Raw genomic sequence first — 25520 nt, 5'->3', positions numbered from 1 at the left:
CCTGCCACCTCTGCCCCAGCTGGTTCACGGTTCCTGCGTCTCACATCCTGCCAGGAAGCCCGGCTCCTCTTCCTGCCTCCCACCCCCTGCACAGCTAACTCGTACTCGCCTGGCTCCTGCAGCCCTACTCCCCCGGCGGACTCAGCACAGCCAGCGAGGCCCTGGCACACTGCACGGTCCCTGTGCGGGCTGCCCCAGAAACTGAAACCCGCGCAGCAGACCTCACACCCCACATCCAGAGGACAGCCCGCGCGCAGTAAGAAGGCACCGACCCGCCCGGCTCCCACCATCCCCACCTCCCCCCCCACAGCTCAGAATGTCTCTGTGAGGACAGACCCAGGACACAGGGCTGCTCCAAATCTTGATAGTCACTGCTGCCTCCAGTCCCGTCTCCTGCTTTAACTTCTGAGATAAGTAAACATCCTCGTGAGGTGTGCTTATTTAGACATGAACCAAAGAAAGAAAACCCAAGAGTTGAACAACCAGCTCCAGAAAGGAGGCCATTAAACCCAAGTTGAGAGAAGAACGCGAACAGAGCTGGGAGAGGGGAAGAGATTCGTGAACTCAGACACCCAAGCACTCTGCGACGCTGCTCACGCCTTTCTCGTGGATGGAGCAGGAGATAAAACATTCGTGATGCCAGATCCTGCCCACCTGTGAAAACAAGTACCCCTTAGGACAGTCCCTGGAATCCCCGTGTGACAGACTATAGTTAAGTCAGAGGAGCCGTGATCCAGGCGGACGTGTGCAGCTACATCTGCAGTGGGCTGGCTGAGTTCTTTATTAAAAGGAGGGCCCTGAACAGGCCTCCGCTCCCTTCTGTCAGAACACAAAAGTTCCTTCTCCTGGAAAAGGTGGGAGGAGGCGGTCTCAGCTCTCAAATCCTAATTCCGGAGCTTGGAAAATTCAAATTGTAGTATTCTGCAAGAAGAAATATACATAAAAGTATTTACTAACCTTCATCGTGGTGAGGCAGAGAGTCACAAAACCCAGAAAAACAGGATGTTGAAAGCTGAAGTTTCCTGTTATTCCAGAACTATATATCTTACTTGGACACCCGGAAGCGTCTGGTTGGCTGAAGCAGCCCACCAATGGGCTCCAAAGTGATGTCAGAACTTAAGTGAATTCACACACACGCCACACTTCTCAACAGGAAGCTACACAATGAGACCAGACAAGCGCCTGCCACCGAGAGGGAGACGCACATTCTGAGTCAACAGATGTTTTGACTAAAGGGCTCCTCTAGAGAAAGATAACCAACTACTTCCTGAGACAGGAGTCTATTCAACAAAAGAAAAAACCTTAGGGTTCAGAGAAAAGTGGGAATAAGGGTTCACACAGCTACCCCGGGGCACTCACGCTTCGGAGACAAGCCCGCCTGCCCGTGGGCCCTCTGCTGGTGGCCACCTCAGTCCGTCAGGGCCCCGAGGCTCCCAAACAGAAGGCCACCCGCCCAGCGTCCCAGCCCCACCTGTGCAGCAGAGAAGGCAGGTTCTCGAGCACCCAGAACCCGGAGCCGCCGAGCGCACTGGCCGTGACGCTGCACGGGAGGGCTAAGCCAGACCATCACTCGCCTGAGCCAAGCTCGACCTCCCAGCCGTCACGCTCGCTCCCTACACCACCCTCTGACACGCTCTTTCCTCACACTTAGCATCACACGTGGTTCAGGCTTGTTCCCCGAACTAACACCGGACACAGGAGGGCCCACCCGTCCCCAAGGAAGAGATGAGGCGCCACACGCCAGCCGCCACCAGCACCCACAGCAGGGCGATGCGGGCAGGGTGGCCCGCCCACCAGAGCAGGAGCTCTGAGGCCCCCGGCCAGAGGATGACCACGCTGCCCTCCAGCTCCCGTCTAACCACAGTCTCCCAGCCTCTACTCGGCCCCTCCCCAGACGTGGGGTGGGCGCCCCCAACTGCTGCCCCACCGCCAGCCAACGAGAGTCAGCACGAGCAGCCACTCTGAGCAGGACGCTGCCCTAACGTCCCAACAGAAGCTTCAGGAACCTTCCGGCATAAGCAGGGCACGGCGCTCAGGAGCTGCTCCCCCGGCCTGAACCCCAGGATAAAGAGGCCACTCAGTACAGCCACGCCGTCTCCGCAGCCAGCACAACAGCAGGACACGCCTCCCGAGTGGTCAGCCACGGGGTCGTGTGGGCTGCTGGTGGGCAAGCCTCCTCTGGGTGAGAGCGGGACATAAACCCACGTCTCCCCTAACAGAGCTGGCTCCTGAAGAGAGAGTACAGCTGCTTCACAGGCCTGCTCAAGGAATCTCTCAGAAAGACCCCAGGTCTCCGGCTAGCCCTCAGAGGGCTTGGGCTCTCTCAGGAGACGTCCCCTCTCCCCCGCGCGTCAGCACCTCTGCAGGGGCCACGCGAGCCGGGAAGGAAGGTGGGGTCCGGAGATGAAGGGAGACAGGGCGCAGGGCACTGGCCACGTCCAGGTACCTGCCGACCTAACAAGTCCTGAGCACAAGCTGTGCTCAGGAGCCCGCGGCCTGGTGGGCACGTGGCTCGGTCTCCCGGGCGGGCCCCAGTTGCCAGATGCTCCGGGGAAGGGCCATGGCCCCGCCTTCAGGAGGGAGGGTCCCTGTGGGAAACCCGCCCCAGGCCCACCATGGGCTCCAACCTCCTGGGCCACTCTCTCCTCCTCAAACCCAGCTGCCACTCCTGCTAACAGGGCCTGTGGAGCGCTGGCACGCCTGACAGAGGCCGGGGGCACCCCACCCGCAGGGTGACGGCACCGTGCCCAGCTCACCCATCCGAAAGGCTCTCCCCACCCCAACACCAGCGAGCGGCTTTGCCTTAGCTTCCAGGCTCACAGATGGTATGAAAGCCAGGAGAGTCTCCCATATAATAACAGAAAAGCAAACTTCACATAATGTTATACTTCATGCAACAAAGATCTTGTCAGTCAGGAACCTTCCAACTGTAAGCAAGTGAAACCCAACTCAAACTGGCGTAAACAAAAAAAAAACAATTATCGGTTTGCATAAGTAACGAGTTGAGAATGGCAAGGACCACGGGCATGAAATCAGAAGCTTCTGGCCATCTCCTGACTCGGCTTGTCTCTGCGTGGGCTGCAGATCAGGAAGGTCCTTCCTCACAAGGCCACGAGGCCACCAGGAGACCCCGGCCACGACCAGCAAGTCCGCCACCTCGGCCACACCTGTGGGCCCTGCCGGAGTCACAGCCGAGAGGCCAGAGAGGCGGGGCAGCGCAGAGAGCCAGGCAAGGCCAGGTGATGACACGCAATCACCTCCTGGAGACCTGCCTGCAGCTGTGGCTCAGAGAAGGCAGGAAAGGTCGCCCCGGGACTGACCGCCAGACCCAGGAGCAACCCAGCAGCAGCGAGCTGCTCCCGCCAGCGCTGCACACACACACCCCCGCCCAGTCTCACGAGACGCCACAGCCACAGCAGACTCTGACCCGCCTGATCACACCGCTGCAGAAGCAGACGACTCACACCTCAACGACGCCACCACGGCTGAGGTGCCAGAAAGAGAATACCAGGCAATGTGGAGAAGCCCTCCTTCCACCAGCCCTCAGGGAGAGGACCCCCACCGCAGAAGGCTGACACAGCTCCGTCCCAACGCAGGCAGCTTCAGCATTCCAAATGCAACCAGCCAGGTCAGCTCCACTGATGAATTTAGGAGGAAGTTATTTTTGACACAAGAAATTGTTCCTTCTGGCACAGCTCTGGAGTGTGGCTCTCGAAGTTTAAAAATATAATCTTGCCCTATCACATTGTCAAGTGGAATTTGTGATTTTAGAACAAGATGAGTAAAAAAATGAATCTTGAATGAGTTGTGCTATTTAAGTTTAATGCAAATGGTCCATATTGCTGGGGATATGTGCAAAGCAGAAATCCAGCAGAGAATGTTCTCTTTCTCGGCTTCTGCAGACTCTGCACTTAATTCCACCTACTCCTACACCCTAGGGATAAAATTAAAGTTCAATGATGGATTCTATCCATACGCAGCACTTTCACCCTACGTGCCCCCGTCTCTTTTCCCTTAAATGACAATTAGATCATATTCAATTCTTCGGATTCCACTGTATCAACACCTAAAAGACGAGGACAGGGACCACTTACTCAAGAAAAGAGACACCGAATATTTTAAGCATTTCCAGGAAGGGCTGGGGCAGAAGGGAGCACAGAGTCCTGAGGAGCAAGGCAGCAGGACCCACGTGTGAAAGGGCCGTGCCGTCTCCGCCCCCCGTAGGCGCAGTCATCCCAGACAGACGCCGCCAGGTGTGAAGACGCGCACGAGCAGCCTCTGCAGCCCCTGCAGCCCCAGGTGCTACGCTGCAGACTTCACCCCAACCTCACCTCGTAAAGGGGAGACCGAGGCTCCAAGAGGCCTTCTGACAGAGGTTCCAGATGGGAGCAGAGCGCTGAGCCGCATCAGTCGCTGGGCCCCCCAGCCCACACACAGGTCAGCGGGGCAGCGCCTGCAGAGGAGGGCAGCTCGGCCCCGGCCCATCTGCCCGCCGAGGGCTCCACGTCCGGAGGACAGTCGCACGGCGCCAGACAGAGAGTCTGAGCAGGTGCACGCCAAGTACTCAGGCTGACGGCTGGTTTAGGCGCGGAGGCTTAGAGCCAAAAGGGCAAGGAGCACACTGTGTTAACACTCAAATCAAGTCGTGCCAAAACCCAAACCGTGAGAAACATGTCAAGACAGCAAACTTCAAGTACACATTAACTCCCATCCCTCCCAAGCTTTTCACTGAGATGACAGAAAGGGCAGACTTTACTAATAGAAAACAGCAATAAAGAATCCACTGCAGGGCTAAAGGCGGGAGAGAGGGGCCACGAGCCGTCAAGATGAGGCTCAGGGAATTCTTGTGGGGGATCCACGGGGAACAACCCCGGAGTCTTCAAAACCAAGGGAGTCACCAAGAACAGCGGTGGAGAAACTGGAGACTAACGGCACACGTCCTGGTGAACGCAGCGCACGACCCCTGGGTGGCACCTATGCTGAAAGAAACGCTACAGAGGCGCCCTGCAGACCCCGGGGACGCATCAGGGACGGCATCGCCAGAACAGCGTAAAACGACAGGAGGGCCTCGTTCTGAAGACGTGCGTGCTGCGCACATCCTGGAGTATCCCCGGGGGTGCTGTGCTGTGCTCAGTCGTGTCCGACCCTCTGTGACCCCAGGGACTGCAGCCCGCCAGGCTCCTCTGTCCATGGGGCTCTCTAGGCAAGGATACTGCAGTGGGTTGCCATGCCTCCTCCCGGGAATCCCCCGACCCAGGGATCAGACCCAGGTCTCCTGCGCTGCAGGCGGATTCTTCACCAGCTGAGCTACCAGGGAAGCCCACGTGAGGGTTAAATAGTTAGCTCAGGAACCACGGGTTCACACACAACTCAGCGACCGAACAAGGCAACGTCCACACGACGACAGTGTGAAAGCACAGGGCATTCACCCTCGCCTCCCGATTGTTCTGCTGACTGTAAACTCTTCAAAATGAAACCGGGGCTGATCACAAGGTTCTCTCTTGCACCCCCTCAGCAGCCCCCCGGCTCCACACGTCAGCAGACAGGGGAGCACTTCGCTCATCACACACAGAGCCTTCCTCCGCAGGCCTCAGGGAGCAGGACTCAAACCGGCCACCCCACAGGCCGCCTGTCCATTTGGTTGCTGCCGCTCAACATGCTGCAAGTCCTAGCGCAGCTGGGCTAGCCCGTCCTGCACCGGGAAGAGTGGAGAAGCGCAGCAGCTCCCTCTGTGCCGCCTCCGCCAGGCAGGCTCCCTGGCTCTCCTGCAGGCTTGGGGGAAACACGTGGCCCCCTCTCCCGGCCAGACCACTCCCAACGTCACCAACCCCTCATGCCAAGCACACACCAGGACTTCCCTGGTGTCCAGGGAATAAGAATCTGCCTGCCAATGCAGGGGACATGGGTTCGACCCCTGGTCTGGGAAGATCCCAAACAACCCAGAACAACTCAATTCACGCGCCTGGAGCCCGGGCTCCATGACAAGAGGAGACGCCCCAACGGGAAGCCTGTGCACTGCAACAAGAGGGTCCCTGCTCGCCGCAGCTAGAGGAGGCCTGTGCACCGCATGGAGAGAGGGTTCCCGCTCGCTGCAGCTAGAGGAGGCCTGGACACAGCCAACAAGACCCAGCACAGCCAAAAGCAAACACAAAACTTAAAAAATAAAGGACCCACGGGGGAACTAGTTACAGCAGACTCCACAGGGGACGCTGGAACCACAGTCCTATACAGAAGCTCCGCAGCCCATGAATGCCAGCCCGCCTGCCTGCTTCTCTCCCTAGAGCAGGAGCGTGCGCGCCGGTCACCCCGCAGCGCAGGGGGAGACACCAGCGGTCGTGGACAGGAGACCCGGCACCACTCAGCTCGAGGACCAGGCACTCCCCCAACTACCAGGGAAAACACCCAACACACGCCAACCTGAATAGGGTCCAAAATTTGGGTCAAATTAGCTCAGAAATGCATATTCTGGCTAGAAAGTTAATTTTTTCTTAACATACTGAATGCAGATCTCACATCTAAATATGGTCTGAGAGGCCTCGGGATTTGTCTCGTTTTGCAGTGATTCCCTGGGAACCTGTCCTCTCGCTAGTTCCCAGGACTCAGAGGAGCTCCGCAGGGACACGAACCGCCTCAGGGCAAAGAAGGGGGGCACTTTGCCTTCCTCAGACCAACGGGGAGAAGCCTGTCAGGAGGGGGGGTCCCTTCCTCAAGATCAACAGGCATTTTCTTGATTTGTTTTTACATGAAAATAGAAAAGTGACAACCAGAAGATATTCAAAGTAGTCTGTTTTACTGGACTTGAAAAAAGGGGGAAACGGAGTAAAAGAGGGGAATGAGATCAAAAGACAGGCCCCTGAGGGGCTAGAATTCTTGTGCCCAGAGAAGCAGGCAGCCAAGTGTGAGTACGGGGGGCCATTCACGAGCACGCAGAACACAGTACCAGACAGCAGCCGTCCCCCTGCTCCGCGGTACCCCCCAGACCATCCCCCCTGTTCTGTGGTCCCCCCTAGACCATCTCCCTGCTCTGCAGTCCCCCCAGACCATCCCCCCTGCTCCATCCCCCTAGACTGTCCCCCTGCTCCACGGTCCCCCCCTAGACCGTCCCCCCTGCTCCATTCCCCCTAGAATGTCCCCCCTGCTCCATCCCTAGACTGTCCCCCCTGCTCCATCTCCCCTAGACCGTCCCCATCCCCCCTAGACTGTCCCCCCTACTCCATCCCCCCAGACCATCCCCCCTGCTCCATCTCCCCTAGGCCATCCCCCCAGTTCCACGGTCCCCCCAGACCGTCCCCCTGCTCCGTGGTCCCCTACGAGACCTGGAATCCACCCACCACCTCGGCAGCCACGGACAGCCATGCCCTCCCGATCTCCCGCCAAGAGTGCAGCCAGCCACCATGCCGTCAGGATCTGCAAGGGAGCCGGGCCTCCCTGCAGGGCCGAGAGGCAGGAAGCTGCAGAGACTCCAGCATGTTTGTGGTGGTCTCTTGGGCAGCTACAGAACCAGCAAAAGCTGCGATTCCAGCTTGGCTGGTCCAGCCCAGGTGCAGCGTGCCCAAGAGGACGCAGACAGTGGAGCTACAGGGACCAAGTTCAAGTCCCGGCGCTCCTGCGCTGTGACCTGAGACCCTGCCATCCCCTCCTCTGCAAAGTGGGGAAAGGGCCACCCTCTCCACAGGGCACCTGGGCAGAACAGCTCGGCACACACTCTACTCAACATGTCAGTCCTGTTCAACTTCAGGCTGACGTGTGTCTCCAGCCTCTTCAATGAGGGAGACTTCAAGGGTCCGATGTGGGTGCCACCTGCCTCGTGAGGTGCTGAGCACTTCCAGTGCAGCCGATTCAGAGCGAGAGACGCTTTCAGTGAGAGAAATACACTTCAGATTTTAAAGACTGAGTGGGAAAAAACAAAGTAACATCAACAATATTTTCATGCCAACTACACCTTAAGATAAGAACATTGTGGGTACACTGTAAGGTTAAAGACGGTGGACTAGTAAAATGAACTTATAAGCACCTACAAGGTGGTCAGAGAACAGCTATGCATTTCACCTACCAAATGACTTTTTAATTACTCACTGTCTCTCAACTTCTTTAAAAGACAAGTTCTGGCAAAAACATGAATGATTTGACTTGAAGAGTTTATTCGGTAAGTCAGTCAATAAACACCACATCATTACCTACCACCTCCAGCTCACCACAGAGTCAGGAGAAGAGATGACTAGCTAAGACGACAGACTGTGTCACCCCAAACACACCTGCAGTGCAAAGCGCCAGCACACAGCTTAACCATCCATCTGCATCCAGGTCAAAGGTGGTGCTAAAACCTGGGTGGGGCACCTCATTCCCAGGGAAAGGACTATACACTTGTCTTTGTTTCAATTAATTCTGAAGCCTACATCAACAAGTTTCAAGTTTTCACACGAGCGTGTTTTAGTTCTTCCAATAGTATTTTTCAATAGTTTTGGACAAAATCTCAGTCATAACCTCGCTAAAAATCTAGACGAGAACGGAGCATGAGGACAAAGAAGTTTAATAAGACTCTGCCCTCCAGAAATACACAAGGAAGATGAGAATTTTCGAAAGACGTGAGGCGCATTCTTTCCCCACCTCATCAGCCCATCAACCCAGTCGATGACAACCCTGGAGGGCCCTACTAACGCCTTCCCGTTCTCTCTGCAGGGAGAAAATCAAAGCTCCATCACTCACACAGCGGGAAACGGGCACCGTGGTACACAGTCTCCAGACTCGCTTCCAGCAAGAACGCCCCCTTTACAGAGCGGCCGTGGAACACCCCGGCCGGCGCCAGGCTCAGAAAACGAAGCGCCTCGCATAGGGCCAACGCCAGCTCCGCGCCCCAGGTCCCTGCCCCGGTCCCCCAGGGCCCGCACAGCCCTGCCAGCCCCCGACCTGCCAAACCACCCCTTCTGGAGTATCCCTTACCAAGCCCAACAGCAGCCTTACGGTGAACACTCACAGGATTAATAGTGAGAACTGACGTCAGACTGTGGCTCCTTCCTATAAAACGAGGACGAGGACCGGCTAACTCAACAGACTAGGGAGTAAACTAAGGCAGCACGTGCGAGTCCCTCAGGAATGCAAACAACCTGAAATCGGGCAGGTGGAGGCAGGAAAGCTACACACACGGCTGGTCAGCATGAGCAGTGTTCTCACAACGTCACAACGGCCGGGGCAAGCTCTGTCCCTCCACAGGCACCTGGGAACGGGGGCTTCCAGACACAACATTCTTGAGCTGGAGACGCTCACAGTGCCTGGCTCCTCTCGTCAGCAAACTCGACTTTCCCAGGAAAGTTCCCACTTTCATTATCAAGGCATACATAATTCTAAATAGCGTTACTTTACATTCTTATTACACTATTAGAAACATGAGGAAAAAAAATCTAAATTCTTATTAAATTCCATACTATTGAAGGAAACAAAAAAAGTCAAATAAGATGCTTACTGGGTAGCAAAAAAAAATCATAAGCAAAATGAAAAGATCGAAGTCACATAGGCTGTTTTGCTAAACATGGTTTTCCAATAAGTTTTTACGTTTTCCAAATTTCAAAACGTTTTCTAACCTAAAACCTAAATTGTTTTTCAAAGCTTAACAATAAATGCAAACTGTACAATAGTCCTTTAAAATTAAAACTCCTTTCATGATCAGAACCACTCACTGGGGGATAATACTTGATTTCCACACTGTATTAAGATGTGTACACATGAAAATAACTGAAAAAGTGATTATGATGTTCCATTCCTCTTTTCCTTTAAGAAATCTGTGGATAATTTATAATGGTGGTAAACAAGAAAATACATACACCAAAAATAAGCAGTCTGTTACAAACACAATTCAGTCTAAACCTCTGGAAAAAAGCACCTTGACCCTTTACATAAAGAAAAAGCTAATCCAGAATTCAAGCTATCAATTTTGGGTTTCAGATTTGTAATTTCAAAAGCTTTTTGTCAATCTCTCATCTTCCAGGACTTTGTGAAAACAAAGCATAGAGCTACAAGGTATTTCAGAAGAACAAAGCCTTTCTCTGCTCACTCCCTTCCACATGTTTTTCTTTAAAAACCCTGGGAAATGGCCACACTTGTGTTGCATGTGTGAGGCTGTCTTCCAGGAGACAGGCCTGTCCCTTCATATCACGGACGAGAACAAGTCTGGAAGCCCACCTTGAGTCCATACCACACAGGTTCCTTTTTCAGAGTGCTTAAACAGTGCATGGGCTTTCTGATCTGCTTTATTATTATTACCTCTCATTTAATTGAAAGTTTTAAGTATGACTTATAATTGAGCTTGAAAGAATGGTAACTAAACTTGTCTCTATATTAACTTTACTAGAAGAGATATTCTTAAAAATTTGCACAAAACAAGTCAAAATTGATTTTTCTACATAAAGTGAAACATCTGATACCAACTACAACTTCAAGGTCAATCAGTCACAAGCATTTACGGAAGGCCTACAAAAAAGGCCTACAAAACGCCAAGCCCTGCTCTAGACCCTTAGGGTGCGTTAGTGAACAATGTCTCTTCTAGAACGTCTTTAACGTCTTTAAATAAGCTCTTAATTTTAAAAAACAGTAAATTTCAACATAAACATTTTTTTTTCAACAAAAACATAAAAAACATAAAATTTCAACGGTAACCTTTGGAAAACTAAGGATGGGTTTGTTTGTTTTTTTAATTCAACTTTTTAAAAAAAAATTCTTTCCTTAAAAACTTACACTGAAATGTCACATTATATCTAAGTACAAACTGAGTTTCAAATTTAACGATTAAAAAAAAAAACCTCAATAGTTTGGAAAGGATAATAAAATTCCACAACAACCAAGAAAAAGCAAAAACTGCCACAAACATTCATTATCACAGCATGACAGGGAACTTCGATGAAAAATGACCAAGCGGACCCAGCAGAGAAAAGGACCCTTCTGAAACAATGTCTCTCCCACTCCTGAACCGCCACATCTCTGCTCTGGAATCGCCTCAGGGTCTGATTTCCTCACAGATATCAAACACTATCAACTTAGTGATAAAAACAGTACCAACAGATAAGCTTTCCATAGAATCTTCCTCAGATTTGACGGCTTCCAGATTTATCTCCCAAGAAACAGAAGAGGCTGCCCTTTCAGGAGGAGAACCCGCCGCGGCTCCTCTGAAGATGCTCTCATTCACTGCTGCCTAGGAGCTGGGCAGAATTCATCCCAGCACTCAGATCAGGAAACAGAGGCAGAGAGCGCTAAAGCCACAGGTAGAAGAGGCAAGATTTAAACCCCCCAGCACACACAAAGCAGCCGCATTTCTGATCTAAAGCACTACCCCAGGGCTTGGGGGGTGGGGGGGAACCACATATGGGAACATGAAAAAGGGATTTCCAGAGAGACGCCGCTGAAAGACGGTACTTAGCGTAGAGACTAAATGCTAAGCAACGTGGAAACGACACCTCCGCCCAGCAGGCTCCCCGAGACGCAGGCTAACGTCTCCAGCCTAAACGCCCAGTCAATGAGAGCCAGCCGACCGACTGCCCAAGGGAGACTGGGAGCGCGTCGAGGACGAGGAGGGGCCCGTTCTCTTTCTCCGGGCTCGGCCCGACACCGGCCTGGGTTCGCGAACCTGGACGCGGGTCCTCCGAGCATCCCCAGCGCACAGAGGACGCTGAGCCGGGTACCAAGGAACCCCAAGGCGCCCCCGACGAACGAGCGCCTGTCACCTGCCCCGCGATCCACCAGAGCCCCTCTCCCCTTCGCGCAGGGCGAAACGCGGGGCTCGTCCCCGCCCCGACACCGCTCGCGCCCCCGGGCGCCGCCCGCGCGCCCCCCCGCGCCCCCCGCGCCCCGGCCTCACCTCCAGCCGCAGGGACGCCCCGCAGCCTCGCAGGAACTCGCGGATGTTGCTCAGGCACTCGCCCTCGCTCCGGGGCTCCGGGTAGACCTGCAACACAGAGCACAGGCGCTGAGCGCCGCGCGCAGGCCGGGCGCGCCCCGAGGCGAGCCCGCCGCGGTCCCCCGCGGGCGCGCCCGCCCCTCGCGCAGCCAGGCCGGGCGGCCCTGGCGGCCCGGCGCGACCCTGGCCGCCCCCCGGCGCCCGCGCGCCCGGCCGCCGCCTCTCCTCACCCTTTTTCCTTCCTCCCGGCTGCACCAATCTCCTCAGGCCCCTTCCCTCACCAGGAAGTGGAGCGGCGGCGGAAGTGACGTCTTCAGACCGCGCCCCGGCCAGCCCCCCTCACGCGACCCCTTCCGGCCTCCGCCTCGCTGGCGCGGCCTCCTGGCCCTCGCCTGGCCCTCAGCCTCGGATGCAGCCCACCGGACGCGTGCCACGCGAGCGCTCCTCCGTCCCCGAAAGCTGGCGCTTTTCCCCGACGCGGCCCCGCGGACGCAGCCCGCCCGGCCAGCGGGGACCCGGGACAGCTTGGCCTCCGCAGCTTCAAGCAACAACGAAGGGGCTGGCGAGAACCTGTTTTTTTTTCAGTTCTTCCCCGCCCCCGGCTCGAGGGGAGAAGGGGGCTAGAATTCTACTAGATGATTTAAACTAATTAGCAACGTAAATTATGCATGTTGGGATTAAAGCGCAGTGTTTTCTTCTAAACATGGACCATGTGCTACTCGTCAGCGCGAAGGCTGCTGGAGATAAATGGTGGCAACTGCAGCCTCCATCACAGGAGACGAGCGGCGAGGGCTCCCGCAGACAGACCTTCGGTGCTTGGTCCAAGGCAGAGCTGTAAAGGCCACCGCCACGCGTGTAAGGAGTTACTAACAACCTCCCACGGCAAGAAACGTGGGAGAACAGCACCAATTACGCAGAACAATCAAGGGAGAAGCCTGAGACTTCAGCAGAGCTTTTTGTTGTTCTGAACGACACATGAACTGAAGTGTCATCGGGAATTCGAGCATTCAGGACGCTCAAGACATTTTTGTCCTTCTGTCCTCTAGGGTGAAATCTCGACATTGCATCAGGCCTCTCACAGGAATACTGTAGTTTCCTGTCAAAGTGCTCAGGGCGTCTAAAATTACAAAAGAAAACCAGGGTGTTAAGCAGTGCAAAGATGGAGGAAATGAGACTCTTTTTTTCCTCTTAAAGTTTAAAAATTCCTAGAGAAGTGCCAACATGTTTCCCTCCAAATACTGAACAGATTTGTTTTTTCCAGTGGAACAGCAAAACCAAAGCTGCCTTCTAGCCCCATCTACTCCTTCCTCGCACGCCCTCACACAGTCAGTCCTCATTCATGGATGCCGTATTTGCAAATTGGCCTACTCGATAAAATTTATGTGTAACCACAAAATCCGTATTTGCAGTACTTTCTCAGCCATTTATACATGTGCAAGGCAGCAAGAAATTTGAATTTCCTTATTCACACGTTCCCAGCTGAATTTGAACAAGAGCATGCTATGCCATCTTACATTAGCTCATAATGGAAACAAATGTTCTTTCCGATATCTACTGGTGCTATGTTTTTCACTGTTTTTTGGGGGGTTTTTTTTTGCTTTTTCTTGGTGATTTCACTATTTTAAATGGCCCCCAAGCATAGTGTTAAAGCACTGTCCAGTGTTCCTAAGCACAAGAAGGTTGTGATGTGCCTTACAGAGAAAATACATGTGATAGATAAACTTCATTCAGGCCTGAATTATACGCTACAGGCCCCGAATTCAACGGTAATGAGTCAACAATACGGTACATCTAGAAAAAGGAAGAAGATATTCGGAGATAACATGAACCCACTCTGGAAAGTGCCAAAGTAACCTTTATAGTGCATGATGTAAGTGTGGGAAAGATGGAATAGCAACTAAATTTGTGGATTCATGAGATGACAAGCAATAAAAAGAGCATAGTAGACAGCATTGTTGTGAGGCTGAAAGCCAAAGAAATGCACACTTATCTTACCCAGGGCCAAGACAATGTTAAACCCTTCTCAACTAGTGAAGGTTGGCTTGCACAATTCAAAAGGTGATACCACATGAAAAATGTTAGACTTGCAGGCAAGCCAGGTTCTACAGATCAGTAGGCAGCAGAAAAGTTTAGAAAATACCTGCTAAGTGTTATATATTAAAAAGGTTATACAGAAGAGCAGGTTTTCAGTGCTGATGAAACTGGCTTATTTTACAAGAATGCTGGCAAGTGAGCCTGTGAAATGCAAATGGCCTCCAAAGCTCCTGGCTTTAAATCATTCAGAGTGGGTAACCTTGCTATTATGTGCAGTCGCCAAGGGTGACTAAGAGAAAACCCCTCATGGTACACAGAGCACAAAGCCCACGAGCATTCAGAGGGAAAACCTTGAACCATATGCCAGTCCATTGGAGATAGAACAAAAAAGCACGGATGGCATCTGAAATATTTCTGGGAAGGTTCCACAACTGCTTCCCAAAAGCTGAACACTATCTCCATGGCAAGAACCTTGCCTTCACGGTTTTATTCATCTTGGATAATGCCCCAGTTCATTGCCGTTAAGAGCTCAAAAATGCCCACCCTGACACAGAAGTTGTCCTCATGCCCCCAAACATGGCATCTCTCATCCAAGCCCTCAGTCAGGACATGATAAAAGCTTTCAAGGCACATTATGCCAGGGAGCTTTAAGCAAGGCTTTCGAGGCTCTCAGCACCAACAAGGAGACCACCATACTGGAGTACTTGGAAGTCAGTCACCATACGCAACATTATTGCATATCAGCACAGCCTGGGACAGTGTCAAACAGGCTACCATCAGCAATTGCTGGGGAAACATTTGGCCAGACTGAAAATTTTTGAAGGTTTTGAAGATGTCACAGAAAATATGAAGAATAGTGTCAAAAACATAACGCATATTGCACAACAAATGAGTGGAGAGGGTTTCCAAAACATGAAGGAAGGCGACGGAGGCAATTTGGAGAGAGACAACAGCAGAACCCACCAACCAAGCCTCAGATGAGACGGCAGAATGAGGCTTTGAAGTCAGTGATGATGAGGACGGCAATGCAAGTCAGCCTGAGACTGCAAGAACCGTCCCTCTTACAGCAGCCAAGGTGGCAGGATGGCCTTCAGCCTTGGAAGAAGTTTTCAATGACGTGGAAAATGGGGACCCTATGCCCAAACGCTGCCTCACATTTAAGCACCTTGCCTCAACTGCATTCATTTCTTATGCCAAAACATGTAAAGATATGAGGCAAAAAGCCAAGCAGACAGAGCTGAAGCAATTATTTCAAGTCCGATTGGGAGGGAAAGTTGTTGACACCATCAGCAAGCTGTGAAGGCCAAACTCCTGGGGCAGGACTGCCAGGCCACCCTCCTTGACGTCTTCCTCTCCTGCCCAGGGAGCTTCACCACTTTTCCTGAGTTTCCAGTGAAGTAAAAAGAAGTTGTGTCCGATCTTTGCAACCCCATAGTCCATGGAATTCTCTAGGCCAGAATACTGGAGTGGATAGCCATTCCTTTCTCCAGGGGATATTCCCAACCCAGGGATCGAACCCAGGTCTCCCGCATTGCAGGCAGATTCTTTATCAGCTGAGCCACAAGGGACAAGTTTCCAAGGGGCAAGCCAACATTGAGGGGCTTAACTACATTGTGCACTGCCCTGCCACATGTCGCACAGCTCCATCAACAGTGAGGTGGTTTCTGTACATTTGTAAATGTTTAGTCTTCAGTTAACGCTGTTTTGGAGGTTTTCTTCCTTGTGTTACACTGTACTGTCCAGTATGCATGTGTATGTGTGTGTGAGCAGTGGACATGTGTACTTTTTAGAACAGTCACCCTATGGTGACATTAGATAATGCTATCATTGAAATAGTGTTTTCTTTTGAAGATACACAGCATGTAATTATTTGTAAATATACATATATATGTTAAATAAGCCATCTTTAAACAGAAACATACCCAAAACAAGATTAGGTATTGATTAGTTGACCAAATGTTGTGACCATAGTCTCAAAGGAAACTAACCCCGTATTTCTCCAGGAACAGTGGTTCAGTTGTTGCTAATTCAGTGGTCACGGTGCCCTTGTAGAATGCAGTTACCACAAATAATGAGAATTGCCTCAACATTTAAAACTATTAATCCATAAGGATCTGTTACGAATTCTCTGAGTTCACAAATGATGTAAACATATTTTTCATAAAAATTATTGATTACAAAATGCGAATTATTATTTGAAAATGTATCTCTTAAGGCAATGTGTTTTAAATGTTTAGTCTTCAGTTAACCCTGTTTTGAAGGTTTTCTTTCCTGTGTTACACTGTACTGTCCAGTACACAGTATGCGTGTGTGTGAGCAGTGGACATGTGTACTTTTTAGAACAGTCACCCTATGGTGACTACATTACATAATGCTGTCATTGAAATAGTGTTTTCTTAGGAAGAAGGTTTTTTTAATGGGTTTATTTACCATGGATGATCACTTACTGCTGGAAAGAGATATGGACCAGCACCAGTTCTATTCTACTGGGGTTTCTTATGCAGACACTGAGAAACCTTGTTCATAAATTAAGTGCATGGAAATGGATGGAGTTTTGTTAGGATGTAACTTGATTCTCTGAAACCTTCTGAGTTACATAGCCAAAGTCCTGATACAATCGGTCATAAATAAAAACTTTACCTCATCAGCTAACAGCTTGATTGGGGTCTCCTTCAATTTCTGTGAAAGCTTAAGAAGTACAACCCTGAGCTGCAGCCCATGGTCATCAGAGTCACACCCCTCCCAGCACCAGGGCTCTCTGTGACCCAGCCAGGAAGCCCCCCTCCCAGCAGCGTGCACCTTGGGGACAAGGGTGAAGTGGGGGAGGGCCGTTGTCGTGAAAGGGGAAGGGCCAGCTGGGCCAGCGCCAGGGTCTCCTCGTGCACGGGCAGCTTCCCGGCTCGTCAGAGTCGAGCACAGGTGCACGCTGAGGACCTAGAACTGGAAATGTGACGGTGGTGCTTTAGTTGTCGTGTCTGACTCTTTGTAACCCCATGGACTGTCGCCCACAGGCTCCTCTGTCCATGGAATTCTCCAGGCAAGAATACTGGAGCGGGTTGCCATTTCCTTCTCCATGATGATACAAAAGGCAATACTTAAAAGCCACCACCCACCCATATTTTGCTGAAGAAGCTGTATGAATGGTAAGTGAGCACATGAAAAAGTGTGGCGCATCTTTAGTCATAGGCGAAACGCAATTAAAACCACAGATAACACTCTCCACCCGGCAGACTGGCGAGATGGAAAAGGCTGGCAGTCTCACACACTGAAGACGGGGAGCAGTCGGAGCCCCACGCCTGATGGTGGGGCGCTCTGGGAACTGCAGTCTCTCAGAGTCAGACATGCCTGAGCCCCAGCAGTTCCTCCCCGAGGCATTTACCCAAGCGGGATGGAAACACGCCCTCCAAAAGCCACGTTCGAGGATGTTCCCAGCAGCTTCATTTGCAGCCACCCGAAGGCGGGCTCCCCTGAGTGCGTCTCCCCAGGCGTCCAGAGAGGTGCTCCAACAGCTGCCCTGTGCGTTGTCCAGCAGTCCTCTCCCGAACCTCCCAGCACGACAAACTCCAGGCTTTTCCACCACAAGCTGTAATCTGGCAGAGGCATGCTGCTGCTGCTGCTAACTTGCTTCAGTCGTGTCCGACCCTGTGCAACCCCATAGACAGCAGCCCACCAGGCTCCCCCATCCCTGGGATTCTCCAGGCAAGAACACTGGAGTGGGTTGCCATTTCCTTCTCTAATGCATGAAAGTGAAAAGTGAAAGTGAAGTCGCTCAGTCGTGTCCGACTCTTGGTGACCCCATGGACTGCAGCCCACCAGGCTCCTCCTTCCATGGGAGTTTCCAGGCAAGAGTACAGTCCCAAAAGCATTGTGATTTCCCTTTGAAACACTGCTTTTGTAGTCCCTGTCTGATAAGGGGCGTGTGTGATGTTCTGAGAATCTGCTACAAACTAAATCCCAAGGCAGCACTGAGGTCAGAAGTCAGACCTCAGCACCAGCTGCTGGGCTCCCGCCTCCCCAACTTCTACCACCCACCCCACAGCCAGCACAGCCAGTTCCACTCGCAGTCAGGATAAAGGCACCCTCAGCGCCTCCTCTCCAACTCTAAAGGCATCCAGAGTCTTAGTTTCCAAAACTGCCACCAGGAAGAACAGGCCGTCCTACCAGCAAGGAATTGCATGGGTTCCAGCTAAGATGGAGGGTACAGGAAACTAACAGCTGGGGGACACCCCGCTGCCTGGGACCCCGGTCCCCAGGAGCGGTGGCTTCCTGGGGCGCCTCCACGGCCTTCCCCGCTGCCTGGGACCAGTCCCCAGGAGCAGTGGCTTCCTGGGGCACTCCACGGCCTTCCCTGCTGCCTGGGACCCCAGTCCCCAGGGGGAGTGGCTTCCTGGGGCACCTCCACGGCCTTCCCCGCTGCCTGGGACCTGGGTCCCCAGGAGCGGTGGCTTCCTGGGGCGCCTCCATGGCCTTCCCCCGCCCCTACTTTGTAAATAGTCTCTTCGTTAAACACTCTTCAACCATCTGTTCAGCGTCATCTGTTTTTCGCTGGGCGCCTAGCCCCAGTGAGCCTCCTGGTGGTTCAGTGAAAAACAGAACACGGTGTCACAGCAGAAGACGAGAACCACTCAGGGAGAGGACTGAGTCAGCCACAGACCTGCCGCAGGCCAGTGCGCCGGCCCACCGCACTGCTTTCAAAAAGAGGCGGCTTTGATCCTGACGCCACAGCCTCCTGGTTACAGGACATGTCCTCCTGGGGGCACATGCTGCCTCTGTGTTCAAAGGAAAAAGCAGGAGGAACATGTGCGGGTGTTCAGAAACACATAGCCTGTGGTGGAGGCACACGGAGGTAACGGGCTGCCGCCTGGGAGGGGAGCGGGGGCCCACAGGACCGAGGCGCGGGGGCCTGCTTGTCACGCTGTGCCTCTCCGCACCCTTTCAATTCTGTCCCACACACAAGTATTATTAAATAAACACATTTTTTAAAAGAAGAACACTCCAGTCTCACGTCCTCCACAAATAAAGTAGCCCTTCAATTAAAAAACAGCCCACAGAGAGCCCAGCTGTCAGTGCGCTGGGGTCCTTATAAAGCAGATCTCGACCCGCCCTGCCAAAACACAAGGCCATGCTTAAAACCCTAAATTCCCCACCCAGAAGTCAAATGGGCACTGAGGGGCTTGTCTAACTTGTAACAACCCAGTAGCCATTGCTTCACTCTGACTGGAGTGTGGCTGTCTCCTGCTCAGGGGCCATGCTCATTCTGCACCCAGAGAGGCTGAGGGGAGAGAAAACAGGTCAGCAGAGCCCAGCAGAAGGCCACAGGGCCCTTCCTCCAGTCCCACAGAGGACAGTGAGGCTGCTGCAGCGCCTGGGAACTGCCAGCAAGTTCCAGAGAGTAAACAGCTCCCAGGGCACACAGCCTGGGGTCGCAGGTCATTTAGGGGAGCCATCGGAGCCTTTGATAAAACACGGTTTCCTCTGCTTCCCTTCTTCAACACAAGCCCTACTCCGGGTGGATGCTACGGTCATCTGAGGAGCTGGCCAAGCCCAGTGGGCGGCCAGAAACATGAATGCACCAAGTGCAGCCTTCCCAGACGTGAGGGGTGCCGGGTGGGCACCAGCCAGACTGCACAGCCTAAGTTAGCTCGGGTGTCCCCCGAGGCTCGCTTCCCACAGACTCCAAAAGCACATTTCAAGTCCCTGAGAGATGGTGGCGACCATCCCAAATGCATACCAATGCCAAAAATGGATTTTTTACAATGTGAGCACAGACATTCCCCAGATAACCCGGGCTAAACTCCTCCACCACAGTTGTATTTGACCCTCGCAGGAACGTCAGATTGACAGGCAGGTGTACAGTTACAGCCAAACAAGAGCAATCTGAAAACCAGCACGCCACCTGCCCCGTGTGGCTGTGACCCACACACAGCGTGGCAGAGGTGCACAGCCAGGCCACCGTACTGCCTCATTCCTTCCCAACACAGGAAAACAGGAGCCCAAGTTCACAAGGGCTTCCCAGGTGGCGCAGTGGTAAAGAAGCTGCCTGCGACGCAAGAGACGTGGGTTCAATCCCTGCTGGATCAGGAAGATCCCCTGGAGAAGGAAATGGCAAGCGGCTCCAGTAGTCTTGCCTGGGAACTCCTATGGACAGAGGAGCCTGGTGGGTTATAGTCCATGGGGTCTCAAAGAGTCGGACACGACTGGGCACACCAAGCTCACAAGGCAACTTAAACCAGGCCTTGTACTCAGACGTTTGTCTTAACTCTGAAGTCTCACCCGTGCATATGGATTAGCTTCCTTTTTCTTCCCCTCTCACTCTCCTGCTTTCAACCCAATGGAAACAGGCATTTTGGACCATAAAGAAAGCTGAGCACTGAAGAACTGATGCTTTTGAACTGTGGTGTTGGAGAAGACTCTTGAGAGTCCCTCAGACAGCAAGGAGATCCAACCAGACCATCCTAAAGGAAATCAGTCCTGAAAATTCATTGGAAGGACTGATGCTGAAGCTGAAACTCCAGTACTTTGGCCACCTGATGCGAAGAACTGACTCATTGGCAAAAACCCTGATGCGGGAAAGGTTGAAGGCAAGAGAAGGGGATGACAGAGGATGAGATGGTTGGACGGCATCACCAACTCAGTGGACATGAGTTTGAGTAAACTCCAGGAGCTGGTGATGGACAGGGAGGCCTGGCGTGCTGCAGTCTACGGGGTCACAAAGAGTCGGAGATGACTGAGCGACTGAACTGAGCTGACCTGAACCCAGAGCCGCTGCCGATTCTCTTCGGCTCCATCACTGCCCTGTTTCTGGTCCTTCGGCTCCATCACTGCCCTGTTTCTGGTCCTTCCTGTCGGTCTCCTCTTCCACCGCACACACTTCAGGACGGCTGGCCACGCTCATGCCTGTGCCCACGGGTGGAAGAGCCCGTGCAGAGGCTGTGGTCCCCGAGGGGAAGGTGCCGTGTGCCTCCACAGTGTCCATGCAGCAGCTGGGGCTGAGAGTCCATCTCACTGTTCACTGAAGCAGGGTAGGTGAGGTGCGAGCAGGGAAGCTGGAAGAAAACCAGAGGAGCCGCAGGAACTGCAGACAGGCTCATTCTCCCCTGACTGGCATCGCAGCCGTAGCAGCAGACATGCTGTGTTCTCCTGGAGTTGACCCAGCAAACACAGCCGCAACAGGGCCATGACACGGGCCACAGCGTGGACCATAACGCAGCCCCAAGGCTTCACGTGGAGCTTACATGTGCCTACAGGACACACGTGGCCCGTGGCCAAGCGGGTACATTGTGACACGCACGCGCAGTGCTGTAAGGGATCCCGGCTGCTACATAACCACGTATTTACAACACGTGGGGCGAGAGGGCCTGACCACCACCATCTTGCCTAATTTGCTGTCTCCCTACAGAGTCCCCGGAGAAGGCACTGGCACCCCACCCCAGGGCTCTTGCCTGGAAAATCCCATGGATGGAGGAGCCTGGTGGGCTGCAGTCCATGGGGTCGCTAGGAGTTGGACACGACTGACTTCCCTTTCAATTTTCACTTTCATGCATTGGAGAAGGAAATGGCAACCCACTCCAGTGTTCTCGCCTGGAGAATCCCAGGGATGAGGGAGCCTAGTGGGCTGCCGTCTATGGGGTCGCACAGGGTCGGACACGACTGAAGCGACTTAGCAGCAGGAGCTAGAGTCCCCGGACAGGAGCCAGCCCTCAGGAGCAGAGCTGCCTGCTGCCTGAACGGGGCACTGGGGGCGGCAGGTCTCACAGGTGTACTCTTTGCCTCATGGACAACCCAGCCTCCTTCCTTCGACTGAAATGCCTCAGGTTAAGGTGTCCCGTGTCTGCAACCACTGCACTGTCCACCCCCCTATCCTCAGGTGTCCGGGAGCGGTCCAGGCTGCCTGCCGTGGCCCTGATTTACTGCTGTGCCCCCTCCAGCCTCTCCCCACACAGTGAAACAGGGGCAGCAGTGGGGCTTTGGAGCAGCACCAGCCTCCTGCTCAACCAGCCCTCCCAGCTCGAGACCCCGTCTATCACTTTTAAACAGCCTGAGAAGCTGCACTGAAGCCTCTGGGCCCGAAGACGGGACACTCTGGAGATCACCTTGGAGAAGCTTTGTTTTCACCCACAGGTTAGCATGGGGGAGGTTTGAAGGCATGCAGAGGGTGCTGGCTGACTTTGCAGAGAGCAGCCTTCACCCGGGGAAGAAACCTAAATACAGGGATAGGAAACAGCTGAAGACACCCGCTGGCAAGTGCGCCTCTCCATAAATAGCAGCTGAGACCCTCCCCGGAGGGCAGGCCAGGGGCGGGGCGGCCACAGCCGGAACACTCCTGTCTCGGAAAAGCCTCTCACGTGGAAGAAGCCAGCTGAGACTTCATATTAACGGCGAGTAATAAAAAGGTGATAAAAGATTGTTATCGCCAAGAGGCTGGAGTATCTGCAGACCACTGGCTCAGTCATGTAGGGCCGTAGCTGTCAGACGTGTAGCTGGAAGACACGTTTTCAAACGGTCACAGACCTTGCTAGCTCAAAGACGAGGCTGCCGTCGCAGACTCCGGAGATCTGGATCCTCCATGCCACTAGAGCTGGATACGTCCCGTACACGTACGATTTGCCGGTCACCTCACCCCCCAGCTCAAAACACTCAGCAGCTCTCCATTCATTCAAGGGTAAAAGCCAGAGTACTTTCAGAGAAGGAGAAGATTAGACACGGACCGGAAGAAGAGCTCATTTGCAAAACACACGTCCAGTCAAGGCCTTGTACGCAAAACATACAAAGAAGTACTAACACTCAACAAGAAAACAGACGACCCAGTGAAAAAATGGGCAGAAGACGTGACCAGTCTCCTCACCAAAGCGGGCACAAGACGGTGTCTCGCGGTGTCTCGCTGTTCGCTGAACCCAGGACAGGGAAGGCAGAGCTGGGAGCAGACGCCAGGAGCCGTAGGAATCGCAGACACGCTTTACTGGCAGCAGCGAGGCAGACATCTTCTCCTTTCTAACGGCCGACACAGCGGTAGCGACAACTACGACTCAGCTCAAGGTCATTCTGTCCTTGACTCGCCTCGCCTCGCCCGCAGGAGCTTTTCAGGCGGTGCTTATCTTACAGGTCATTGCGCACGTACCGTGCTGTAAACGATCTTGGCTGTTATATGACCACGTATTTACGAAACGTGGGGCCAGAGTGTGAGGACGTGGGGGGAGAGAGCCTGACCGCCACCATCTTGGCTAATTCGCTCTTTCCCTACAGGTGGCAACGCAACGGACAGATGAAAAGGTGCCCCACGTCAGCTGTCATCAGGGAAGGGCAGCTCAACACTGCAGTGAGACGCCCCTGCACACCCGTGAGGTCCTCGCCAGCCTGGGGCGACAGCAGCCCCATCCCTGCCCGGCAGGAACTCGAGCCAGACACCACGGAGACGGCTCCTTACAAAACTGAACATGCTCCCACCCAAAGTCCAGCAGTCTTTCTCCTTGGGTAAATTCACTTTACCCAAATGAGTTGGAAACATGTCCATGCAAAGACCTGAATATGAATGTTTATAGCAGCTTTATCCATAACTGCCAAAAGCTGGACGTAATCAAGATGCTTTTCCGTAGGTGAGTGAGTAAGCGGACTGTGGTCCATGCAGACAATGGGAGATCACTCAGTCATAAAAAGAAATGCGCAGTCAAGCCACAGGAAGGCACATCAGAGACCTCAATGCACATGACTGAGTAAAGGAAGCCAATCTGAAAAGGCTACACACCATGTGACCCTACGCGATGATCCCGGAAGAGGCAAAACTGGCAGGGATGAGGGGAGGGCGTGGGATGGACAGGCAGAGCGCAGAGAAGACTTAGGGCCGTGAACCATCCCGTGTGACAGCGATGATGGACACGTGCGGTGTCCAAGCGCACGACTGCACAGCAGGGAGAAGCCTCACGCCCACCATGGACTTTACTCAGCGTATCAGCACCGCCTCATCCACTGCAACAGCTGACACACGGTGATGCAAGACGTCAACAGCAGGGGAGAGTGGGGAGGGCTGGATGGAATCCTCTGTGCTCTCTGCTCAGTTTTTCTAGAAACATAAGACTGCAAACACAAGCTGGAATCAAGATTGCCGGGAGAAATATCAATAACCTCAGATATGCAGATGACACCACCCTTATGGCAGAAAGTGAAGAGAAACTAAAATGCCTCTTGATGAAAGTGAAAGTGGAGAGTGAAAAAGTTGGCTTAAAGCTCAACATTCAGAAAATGAAGATCATGGCATCCAGTCCCATCACTTCATGGGAAATAGATGGGGAAACAGTGGAAACAGTGTCAGACTTTATTTTGGGGGGCTCCAAAATCACTGCAGATGGTGACTGCAGCCATGAAATTAAAAGATGCTTACTCCTTGGAAGGAAATTTATGACCAACCTAGATAGCATATTGAAAAGCAGAGACATTACTTTGCCAACAAAGGTCCGTCTAGTCAAGGCTATGGTTTTTCCTGTGGTTATGTATGAATGTGAGAGTCGGACTGTGAAGAAGGCTGAGCGCCGAAGAATTGATGTTTTTCAGCTGTGGTGTTGGAGAAGATTCTTGAGAGTCCCTTGGACTGCAAGGAGATCAGCCCTGGGATTTCTTTGGAGGGAATGATGCTGAAGCTGAAGCTCCAGTACTTTGGCCACCTCATGTGAAGAGTTGACTCACTGAAAAAGACTCTGATGCTGGGAGGGATTGGGGGCAGGAGGAGAAGGGACGACAGAGGATGAGATGGCTGGATGGCATCGCTAACTCGAAGGACGTGAGTCTGAGTGAACTCCGGGAGTTGGTGATGGACAGGGAGGCCTGGCGTGCTGCGATTCATGGGGTCGCAGAGTCGGACACGACTGAGCAACTGAACTGAACTGAAGACTGAAAATAAAGTCTACTGAGTTTTTAAGTCAGTGACCTTAAGATGGCTGAGCAGGCCTGCACAGGCAGCTCTTCCATGCCCTCCCTGACCTCACCAGCCAGCCACTACTCTCCCCCAACCCACAGTGAACTCTGCTGTTCCTGGAATTTGCCAGCCAGGCTCCCACCTCAGGGCCTTCGCAGAGGCTCTTCCCATTGCCTGAAACTCCCTTCTCCCCGACATCCAGGTCTTGCCTTTGCTCTTATACATTGTCTTTGTTTAAACGTCACTTCCTGGTACACCTCCCTACCGTCCAGATGTGAAACTGCATCACCCTAGCTGCTGGCACCCCTGCCCCCGATGTCTCCATAGCTCCAGCACAAACACGCGGTGCAATCTCGTGCGTGCCCAGAGCGCCTCCTTGCACGTGGAACACACATTGCACACGCAGTCTGTGTGATGAGAGCTGGGTCTCAACACCTGGCGCACAGAGATAGAGGCACTGAGCATGTTACGTGGTAGGTGGAGTCATGGTTTCCAACTTCACTGGCACTATGGTTTACTCATTATTTAGGGCTTCCCTGGTGGCTCAGATGGTACAGCGCCTGCCTGCAATGTGGGAGACCGGGGTGTGATCCCTGGGTCAGGAAGATCCCCTGGAGAAGAAAATGGCAACCCACTCCAATACTCTTGCCTGGAAAATGCCATGGATGGAGGAGCCTGGTAGGCTGCTGTCCATGG

General features: G+C 53.1%; 1 protein-coding gene across 7 annotated transcripts in view; it reads right to left on the bottom strand.

Annotated features, from left to right (window-relative positions):
* Positions 1-25520, bottom strand: part of ARHGEF7 (Rho guanine nucleotide exchange factor 7) — a 102458-nt gene that overhangs the window by 62515 nt on the left and 14423 nt on the right. For 4 of the 7 annotated variants that reach the window (XM_070800495.1, XM_070800491.1, XM_070800496.1 and 1 more), the window contains exon 2: positions 11846-11932. The exons of 1 other annotated variant lie outside the window; for it this stretch is intronic. In XM_070800495.1, the coding sequence (XP_070656596.1) occupies positions 11846-11932 (87 nt within the window). Of the gene's footprint in view, positions 1-957; positions 2936-11845; positions 11933-12114; positions 12211-25520 lie in introns of those variants that run through there. 2 more of the 7 variants (XM_070800497.1, XM_019971752.2) reach the window with 2 other exon arrangements.

Source organism: Bos indicus, chromosome 12 (genome assembly GCF_029378745.1).
Source record: "Bos indicus isolate NIAB-ARS_2022 breed Sahiwal x Tharparkar chromosome 12, NIAB-ARS_B.indTharparkar_mat_pri_1.0, whole genome shotgun sequence".
NCBI classification, from domain to species: Eukaryota; Metazoa; Chordata; class Mammalia; order Artiodactyla; family Bovidae; genus Bos; species Bos indicus.
Note: the sequence above shows the minus strand (reverse complement) of the source record. Positions and strands in the feature narration are given on the sequence as shown.